Source organism: Notothenia rossii, assembly GCF_949606895.1.
Source record: "Notothenia rossii genome assembly, chromosome: 7".
Lineage (NCBI taxonomy): Eukaryota > Metazoa > Chordata > Actinopteri > Perciformes > Nototheniidae > Notothenia > Notothenia rossii.
The window spans coordinates 12,729,544-12,740,158 of NC_136905.1; the positions used below are offsets into that span (position 1 = coordinate 12,729,544).

At 39.2% G+C, this 10,615-nt stretch overlaps 1 protein-coding gene across 1 annotated transcript; it reads left to right on the forward strand.

The window, feature by feature from the left end:
* The first annotated feature begins 1,993 nt into the window (after positions 1-1,993).
* Positions 1,994-7,066, forward strand: ethe1 (ETHE1 persulfide dioxygenase). The gene is made up of 7 exons (XM_079640101.1): positions 1,994-2,775; positions 4,170-4,314; positions 4,887-5,035; positions 5,296-5,425; positions 5,581-5,670; positions 6,402-6,518; positions 6,705-7,066. The coding sequence occupies exons 1-7, from the start codon at positions 2,566-2,568 to the stop codon at positions 6,749-6,751; spliced, it is 888 nt and encodes a 295-aa protein (XP_079496227.1). The 5' UTR covers positions 1,994-2,565; the 3' UTR covers positions 6,752-7,066.
* Positions 7,067-10,615: the final 3,549 nt, after the last annotated feature.

The following is a 10,615-nucleotide window of genomic DNA, read 5'->3' on the forward strand; positions in this document are numbered from 1 at the left end:
ATTCACCGGTGATATAAAAGTGAAGATTGGGGGACGATGGGACCGTGTCCATTGGAGTTACAGCGACACCGTGTGTTATGGCGAGGGATCCGTTGCCATGGTAACGCCATATTAAGTAACATCGGATTTGACGTAGAGCTGTTCAGGGCCGCAGTGTTAATCATCATGTGAATTTTGGTGGCGTTCTGAGCATGTCAGTTTGAATTATGACATCATCGTGTTCCATGGCGAGGGATGGCCTAGCATCGAGCGAACGCGAACTTTGGCGCCAAATCACGGCTGCGCCGTGCGAAAGAAAAGAAGTTCCGTGATAACTTTAGATCGCCCATTTGTCGAGAACCTACCTGACGAATTTGGAGTCGTACGGATAAATTCCCTAGGAGGAGTTCGTTAAAGTGCGGAGGACGAAAAATGCGATAAATCGCGTTTTTCCAACGCCAAATTCAAAATGGCCGACTTGCTGTACGTTATTTTATACCCCTCCAAGAGGCTTTTTTGCTCGTCTCCGCACCCTAGATATGCGTAGCGAGTTTCGTTGGTTTACGTGAAAGTTAAAGTAGGGGGAGTTAACGTTAAAAACGGAAGTGGGCGTGGTCTACGCAATTTTTTACGCAAAGTTCCGGTACCAATTACACATCGCTATTTTCACGACTTCTGATGCGCATGCGAAATTTGGTGAGTTTTCACATATGTTGCTGGGGTCAAAAGTGCGCGCAATGTATTCAAATAATAATCAGAAGAAGAATAATAATAATAATAATAATCGGACCGATATCAATCATGTTTATGGACGGCCTAGGATGGCCGAGTCACATGGGCGCGAGCGCCCATGTGACTCGGTTGGCGTGGGCTACCTACTGTCATGATTTAGGCCACTTTTGCCCGTCTTTTGCCCTGTTTTGTGTGGGTTTTGCATGGTTATCGCTCGCGTTGCGAGCGACTAAATTGATCCTACCGATATCAATCATGCGAGTTGCAGGCTCACGCGGCCTATCACCCGTCATGATTTCCGAACCTTTTCTGTGCTTTTGCCGGTCGTTTTCCCTGTTTTGTGTGTGTTTCGCAGGTTTATCGGTCGCTGCGCGACCGATTTCAATAGGGTCTTCGCCGACCTAGGTCTCAGACCCTAATTATAAACGTTTGCATAGACATTTTTTTCCTTGACAATCCACTAGCGCAGTGTTTCTCAAACTTTTTTTTTTTTTTTTTTCCTGAAATGAATTCCCCCCCCGTCGACAGGGGGTCGCCAGTTTCTGGCACTGTTATTTTGGGGGTCGCGGGCTGAAAAGTTTGGGAACCCCTCCTCTAGGCGGAGATCCAGGTGATAAGGTCGGGAGCCGTTACCTTGGTTGGTGATTGGCTGATGGTTACACAAGCCCAAAAAATCGTTATGGCATCATAAAGTGGCCAAAATCTGATCAGCTCATTTTCAGACAGGTTTTTATATTTATATTTAGATCAGGACAAAATGTGAGCAAATCTTTTTTCCTGAAAGTTTCAGAATCTCTTTACACAGAGGGGACACAAGTTTATGTATTACATTATATTGCATTTAGCTGACGCTTTTATCCAAAGCGAATTACATGTATAAAATACATGGAATAAAATACATGAAAAAGTGGATTATGCATAGGTGAAAGTAACAACTACGTTACTTCCGGAAGAAAATTACGTACATTGTCAGAATAAGTGAGAAATGAATTTAACTTCTGTTAGACAGCTATCATACTGAATACATATTTACTGTGAATGTATGCAACAATGTATGGCATAGGCTATAGCTGTCTATGTACTTAACCCCAAATAAAAGTACCCAATAAAAAGAGTTGTTAAATAATAGTGAAGTCACGTTGTAATAACAATAACTCATTTCTCTCGAGTTTTATTTTTCAGCTTTGCCAAAAGCCACTGTGTCAAATGTCCTTCTTGAGTTGCCGTCCGGAGTTCTCCATCTCGCACATGCGCAGTACAGATCGGGTAGTGACCATGGTATTGACAGCAGTCAGGTCATGTCAGGTGACAGCATTAATTGCTGCACTGTGATCGTAACCAGTTTTGTTTTGGGTTATGAGACTTCCTGATAAAAGTATTCCAACAGTCACGTAGGCCACCGCTGCAGACGACTATAGTGGCGTGTGGGTGCATGCCTTTGTGAGCATGCATGGCTGATTATTGTGCACTGCAATAGACCGACATGACCTGACTTTGCAGACTGTAGTTAATTTTTATCTAATCTGGGTGTGGAGGAGGAAGTTGATTTGCTGGACTGTAGTGGACTAACCCACATTGCTTAGTAACAACAAACATTGGTTATAGCCCCAGTTACAGCTGCTGTAAAAGTTATTGACTATGCAGCACCAATATTGTCTCTGGGTTACTTCCAAGGTGAGAGACAAGCTTTCAAACGACTTTGAGCAGTGAGTTTTCTTGGTAGAAATTGGACATTAGCTCGAGGATAAAGTGGCTACAGCCTCACAGCCTATCAGATTATTTGAAATACATGAATGTCCTCCTTGAGATAATCATCGGATTACGCAGTCAGAAAAAAATAACCGGCGAATAACAATGTGCTCGGTAATAAGCAGAGCGAAACCAGTCCAACGGGCTCTGGCTCTCACCCTCCGCCTCAGAGCAACCACCGAGGGTTCGAGTTACGCAGCGGCCGAGATTAGGCGTTTATGTCCCGGCTTGAGTGCTGTCACCGACCCGCTGAAAGCTACCAGCAGATCATACTGCTCCAGGATGGCGCTGACCGAAGGACTGCTGTTCAGACAAGTAGGGTATTATAAATATAACTTTGCAATGTTGTTCTTCAGTAAATTGTTTTTTTATCAAGTAGGCCTAGGGTTTTAAATGCAATGTTTGTTTTTGTAGCTAAAGGAACGGAGCTAGGTGGAGTTAGCTCGCTGTGAGCTCCATTATCTTGCTGATACTGCCTTTTGCATTCAGGGTTGTGATTAAAATGGAGCCAAATTATACGATCATGTCTGTGGAGGGTTGTAGGGACATAGCTCACTTTGACTTTTCTAATGTGCTCAAAATGTTGCAATAACGTTGCAAACTTGATCCTGTACTGTAATGTAATGGCAATGGTTCTAACATAATAACACAGCAGTGGAAATGAAGGTGTGCCTGCTGTCCAGCCTAATTCAGAGAGAGTTACAGCAGAGATAACCTTTGGAGTTGTTAATCATTTACCTTGTATGCAGCTAGTTGACAAATCAATCTCAACTTAATGTCCTCTTACCTACTTTTTGTGCAGCTCACCTCTGTATCAAACAATCTATATTTCAATTGAAAATGACGAAAAACACGTTCAAAAGCTCCAGACAGTGCTAAAAGAAGTATTCAGATCCTCACATTAGTACACATACTAATAAAACACAATGGAAATATTCCTGTAAAAGTAAAAGTCCTGCCTTCAAAACCTAAGTTATGGAAGTATTATCACTAACGCACTTAAAGTATGAAAAGTGAACATTGATTGTGTGATAATGTGCTTCTTTATATGCTTTTGGGTAGTTTTTAATTTGAGCATAATAATCTATAAAATAGTCAGATGCTGCCTCACTATCCTATGACAACCACATGACGCTGAAAACTTTGCGTGAGGTTAAAAAAGAGCAGTTTTCAACTTTGTTACAAACCATTCTCAAGCTGATCCGAGAAGGTTTTTAAATAGTTGCCCAAAAAGCATGATAATTGTCTCAACCCATTAAGGTTTAGTTCATCACAAACATAGATGATAGTGGATTCAAAAATAACAATATTTCTCTCTTAGATATAGTGGATTAAAAGAACAAAGTTAAATAAAATGTGAATATTCAGTACAAACGTGAGTACAATAAAGTATTCTAGACCAAGCAAACTAAGATTGTTTTGTCAAGTTGATATTTTTAGTTTTTTAAATATACAACATGTGTCATTTAGTTCCAAACACTAATGATATATCTATCAATACTTCTAACTTTCCAACTACATTAAAACCTCACTTTGCATTGTCAACAAGTAACTTTACATCATAATCTGTTCTTCCTGTAGTTCTTTCTCGCTATCTCCCACATCTACAAGCACACACTACGTGGAGAACGTGCCTCATTACCACTCATCCTTTGTAAAGATTTGCTGAGTCACTCCTGTGTCCTAACCTTACCCTTTTCCTGTTTTAGTTGTTTGAATCAGAGAGCAGCACTTACACCTACTTGCTGGCAGACACAGAGACCAAGGAGGCAGTCCTCATCGATCCTGTACTGGAGACTATCGACAGGGACCTGAAGCTCATACATGAACTGGGACTCAATGTAAAAGTGGCAGGTACCTTAACTTTCTGAGCCTGGGCTAAGAGATATTGTGTTATTTCATAGATTCCAACTCATTTTCAATATGTGTCATTGAGCATAACAAACCTCTCTTTTAATATGTAATTATTTAAATATATACATTAACACTGAACATAATCATATGAGGTATGTTGAGGTACGAGGGAACGTTTTTTAGATCATTTTGCTTATTCCACAAAGTAAGGAGGAACTTTGCTCAAGAAAAGGGTTATTATCACGTGGAATAACTTCACCTACAATCTGGATGCTCAAAGTGAACCTCACTTTTCCCAAAACGGTAAACTCGGATAAGCCAGGCACCTTGTACTCTGTAGAATCTGGGTTACTCATGTTAAAACTTCTGAACTGTAAATTGTGATGCATTTCCCCATGCATCACCATTCTGCTAAGTTGAATGAACATCGGGACAGTGTTTCTTTCTGTAATCCTGTTGACAAAATGAACCTAAAAACATAACCTCCTTTAAAGGTAGTAATGTATGCCGCAGACTTGTACCCATGATTTGATCTCCAAACCCTGTTGAAGCCTTTAATATTTTTCTAATAGTAAACACCCACTGCCATGCCGACCACATCACAAGCACTGGGCTGATGAAGAAAAGATTGGTTGGGCTGAAGAGTGCAATCTCCAAATACAGTGGTGCCTCAGCAGACATACTCCTGTCAGAGGGAGACAAGATCTCCTTTGGAAAACATGTGAGAAGAACGTATTACTTTTTTGCTTGCATGGAATCAGCGCAAAACAATCTTAATACAAAAAAGATTGAAAGAGGATTAATTGCTTGTAGTGTTTCGTATTTTTTTGTATTTTGTATCTTGATTTGATATGTATCAGTATTGTAGATATTGTATTTAGGATATGTATCATCTGTTTCTCTGTAAAGAACTGGACTTTTTCATTTAAAATGGCTTGGTAAGCAAATGTTCACATGCCTTTGTCTCCTCTCCCGCTGTAGTATCTGACAGTGAGAGACACACCAGGACACACTGATGGCTGCATGTCGCTGGTGTCTGGCGATCAGAGCATGGCTTTTACTGGAGACGCTCTGCTCATCAGAGGCTGTGGCAGGACGGACTTTCAGCAGGGTAGACATACACTTACAAATAGTTCTCCCTGCACACTGGTCTAAAGAGAAAGCCGTTATTGTTGTAATACTTATAGATGAACACAAGAGGTCAGTATTGTGACGGTTTTATTTTGGAGTTGCTTTTATCTTTGCAAATTGTTGTTTCTAATTCAGGCTGTGCGAAGAAGCTCTATGAATCGGTCCATCAGAAGATCTTCACTCTGCCAGACCAGTGCCTCGTCTACCCAGCACATGACTACTTAGGTTAGATGAAAAACACACAACTGAAGTTTTTATCACATCTCATACTGTAGAGTCACTGGTTATGAACATTCACTTTTCAAAGCTTTTACCAGTATATTAAAACCTGTAGCAATCAGTACAGATAGACACAGTGTTACAGGAGTGTTTGTACAAATACAAGTGCAAATTGGTCAAGATGTTCAGACATGTCGTTCCTGACAATAATTTACCTTTTAACATTGTTGGAAGAAGCTTTTTGATATTTTTCTTGTATAAGAGCAGTGTACAAATATTCTATTTATAGCCTTGTATTCAAAGTCTTACTTAAATATATTTATTTATTTATTTATTTGGGTTGTATGAGGTACTAATCCATAGCTCCTCAGGCTTCCATCAACCTCATAATACTCCCCTTGAAAACATCTATACATTTAATTCAAAGGTATAGAAGTATTAATATCAATCTACTTCAAATACAACAATTAAAGTTAATCATTATGTAGAAAAGCCCATTTCAAGAGTCCATCACTTTAATGTTTCACCCGGTAAATGGGAGGCTACTTTTAGTGACTCTAAATACAGCTAAATAGCCCAACCTATGAAAATATAGTAATTGAATAGGTGATTTATATGTTGTATTATGTATATTATATTCATTTCAAAAATGATATTCAATGCATACTGATTAATGAGCTAATATCCGACGGTTCAATATGCTGATGAATTGGGCGGTTTTTGTCTTTGTGTATCAGGTCAGACGGCGTCTACGGTCGGTGAAGAGCGCAGGTTCAACCCGCGCTTGACCAAAAGCGTGGATGAGTTTGTGAACATCATGAACAACCTGAATCTCCCAAAGCCTAGCAAAATAGGTATCAACACATTTCTTTCTATAGTTTACCCTCAACCCGTGTTCTGTAAAGATATACATTCTAATTCCTGGGCCAATTTTTTTTTTTCCGAGGTTGTTCAGTGCACAGACCCGAATTTAAAGATGTTGCTTGTGACCATACATTCTACTGTTTCTGAAGCAGTTTTGTTTTTCTATTACTTTGCAGATGTTTCAGTTCCTGCTAATCTGGTTTGTGGAGTACAGGAAGTCTGAATGTCCTGCAAAAGGGAGGAACTACTTTAACAAAGGAATCACTATCATAACCATCATACTATCATGAAATCAGAATCAGCTTTGTTGGCCAAGTGTCTGTGCAAGGATTACAATGCCTGTTCCACATAGCAAATGATTAACATCTACATTTTTAAATCTAAACAGATACGTTAATCAATAATTGTTTACCTTAAAGTGCTTTATTGTATATATTTATGTTAATCTAAAGATGTATATTTGAAAAGTTACCGCCATTTGGATGCTGACGTTAATATGACAATGCTTAGAATAAAAATGTAATCGGCTCTATTTTAACCGAAAAAGTACTTTTTTTTTTATACAAAGACAGTAACGTAAACGGAAATCTTCAAGATGGAAAGCTCAGATAGGAAGGTTCCATTCAAGGTTGAGTTTAGTATTCATTAATGCTTGACTGGGACAATTTAGTTCTTCCACATGGCCTTCCCCGTTATTCCGGACTCCTTAAGCTGAGGATACACACGCACGCACGCACACACACGCGCACACACTCACTGCTGCCAGCCACAGCCTTTTTACTTAGCAGGAAATTGAAACTATTTGCATTCAGAATCATTCAGAGGGCCAGGTTTCCATCGTCAACATGCCATTGCCATGGGTTTGAGCTCTGCTCTTCTAGATGTCTAATACACAAGTGTGTTCATTGACATGTGTAAGTTTATCTTAGCATGATGTGAAGAAGAGCATCCATACCAAGTATCAACAGTGAATGCTGCGTCTGTGTTTCCAGATGTTCTGTACATGCTGCTCTCAGTCTGCACATAACCGCTCATCGGCCAGTAAGACAGGTTTGTTTGGGAGTGTCGGCCTCTGACTCAGCCACATGCCTCATCCAGAGACATTTGTGAAAGTATGTTCTATGAAGGATCATGAGCTTTTAACGACCAGCACCAAAAATATTCAATTGAGCTGTTTCCAAATGCAATTTCTTTTTCTCCTGTAAGGATTTAAAATGTGCTCAACAATTCACTTTTTAGGTGAAAGGCACTCTTGATGTGACCAACCCTCATTAATTACAGTAAAAAAAATCAACCACCTCTGTCGGTGACGTTTAACATTTAATAACAGATTTAATAGCGGTAATTGCTAACCTCATATTACATCCAATTACCCGTGTGTTAGACTATAGAATCATGATGTAAGGTTTAAACTAGTTTTATTTGTTTGGTTTGAGACATTGGGAAATACTCATCCCTTAAAGTCATACAAGTTATATTATTGTTACTTTGCACAGGAAGAAAGGGATTTACTTTTGAACAACTGTATAGACCAGTAAAAAGAAGCGGAATTTGACATGCTTTTAATTGAGAAAAAACAGGGCAAATATGTATTTCTGTATTGCACAGTAAGATAGAAAGAGGTGTGTATAACACAGATGATGTATCTGCAGAGTCAAGGTATTGGCATCAAAAGAGGAGTTTTGCTTTGGTGCATCCTTATTAATAAAAGACCCATACTGTCCTCACACACACTATGTTGGTCTGCCCTGTATTCGATGCAGTTCCTTTCAGTTAGACTTATTGTTATTAAGGTGGGCTATTACCTGGATATCTTTGATGTTTTGGTAGTGAAATGGCTGCAAGGCTTTAAACACGGCAACTCAATTATAAATAAAAATAAGGTTTGTTAAAGAATAAAAGAAGGTGAAGGCTGCAGAAAAGGTTATCTTTGGGTGGGTGTTGGCTGGTCTCATGCAAGTCGATACTGTACACACACACACACACACACACACACACACACACACACACACACACACACACACACACAATCTCCCAGCTGTCTCTATCAGCACTTCAGATAAACAACATGATTTAGCCTCTGCCTCACCTAAGTGTCCTCGCCAACAGACACCTGCATTGTTTTTTCATTCAAAACAGGAGGTGTGTGACTGTTGTCAACATCGAGCTGAAGATATGTTGTTTTACAGACATGTGGTTCTACATGAATTGGTCCTATTCTCTCGATCCTGTTTTTCTGCTGGGAAGTTAAGGTGCCAGATGTCCTTTCACCAAGCCTGTGTCACCCATCTGCCAGCCCTCTTTCAGTCCCTCCCCCAGCCCACTTTCACTGTGCCACCGTGAACCTGCTGCCCATTCTCTCTCACACCATCCACATGTCACTGGAGAGAATCTATTACACTATCCGCCCATTCAGAAAGAGCAGTAAAGAGGCCAGTCAAGGAGATATAGCCCTAAGAGTTAAAAGCACATACTTCACAACAGGCCCTAAAGAAAACTCTCCTATAGGGGCTTAAACTGTATATCCACAAGTATTGAGTCTTCTTGTACTTGATTAAACAAAAAGTTCTCATACAATGTCAATAAGAAGTGTCGAGTTGTTGGCAAAATATCTCAAATAACATTTTAGTTACAGGAATGCACCTTGCTTTGTTATGCAATGGTAAGTACAGTGTGTAATGCTTTATGGTATTTTAATCTACTGGGATCAATATAAGAGTGTTGCACAGACTTACACTGGTACTCTTATATGTACATACTCTCAGTCATCCAGGTCACATGATTCGTAATGGTAGTTAGTCACACTGCCTTGACACTATATATTATGCTATTTATATCATCGTGCAAAATGCACTTTTGTACATCTTTTATACATGAATATGTGTCCCCGGTGTGTCAGGGAACTCACCAAGTGTCAGAAAACACAACCCTCTGTATTTTCCTCCATACCCAAATCTCTTAAAAAGGGGCTGCAACAGACTGATCCAGATTTGAACAGTTCTTTGACGTCACAGAAGTGGTGCTACGGCTATTGGGCCAACTCCACCAATCAGGAGGAGACAGCCACGGACATTGCCGTTCGAAAGCGCTGGAGACGCTGTAGTACATATGCCAGGCCTTTAGATGGTGCTGTTCTCACAGAATCAGCCCATGCAAAGACAGTGTTAAATTGAGCGAAATGAGGAATGGCTAAAATGCATGATCTGTTTGGTATTTTGAAAAATAAAAAGTATAAATATGCCTTATATAGGTATGGTCCTATATTATTGAAATATAGCATGATAGGTCCACTTTAAATTGATGCCAAAATATTTTGCCTAGATTAGTAGGTAGCTGTAAACAATCTCTGAGTTATCTTCTCTTCACAAAGTGTTGAACTGTTTGTACACTTGCCTAAGAAACATCAGTTTGTCATGGTAGGCCATGGTTTTTGTTTAAGTTGGCACCTGGAAAGCTTGGAAGTCAGAAGTTCTTACTTACTCAGCTTTGACCATCCATGTGTCAATAGTATTTGCAGGGTGACACATTTACAGTTTATCCATGTGCCAACTATGTGTGTGTAAGGAGTTGTAAGGAGAATGTAATGAAAATGTATAAAACCCTTAATTTTACTTTACTACTGCTTTGTAAAGAGTATTTTTCACTGCAGAGCAAAAGGTCTGAAAGTCCTGATAAACAAGAAATATTCTCAACATTCACTCTGAGGTTATCACGAGAAAGAACCAGCCGGAAGGAGTGTCTGAGTACATCTACTCTACTGCATGTAGGTTCATAGCCTACTTTACTATTGTATTTCTATATTCTGCTATGTATACTTCCACTTCACTACATGATTTGAAAGCTAAAGTTACTAGTTAATTTGCCAATTCTAATAATACAAAATAAAATAAATAACATTAATATCATATGATTCTATACTATAATATTTTATTCTGAAATGGATCATTCTGCATAGTACTTTTGATAATTTATTTTTAAGGCTAATAGTTGTCATAAGTAAAATGACTTTTACTTTACTACCTAATTTTCATGGTATTCCTCCTATGTTGTGCTTTTTTTTGTGTGAAAGTGCTATTTATAATTGTTT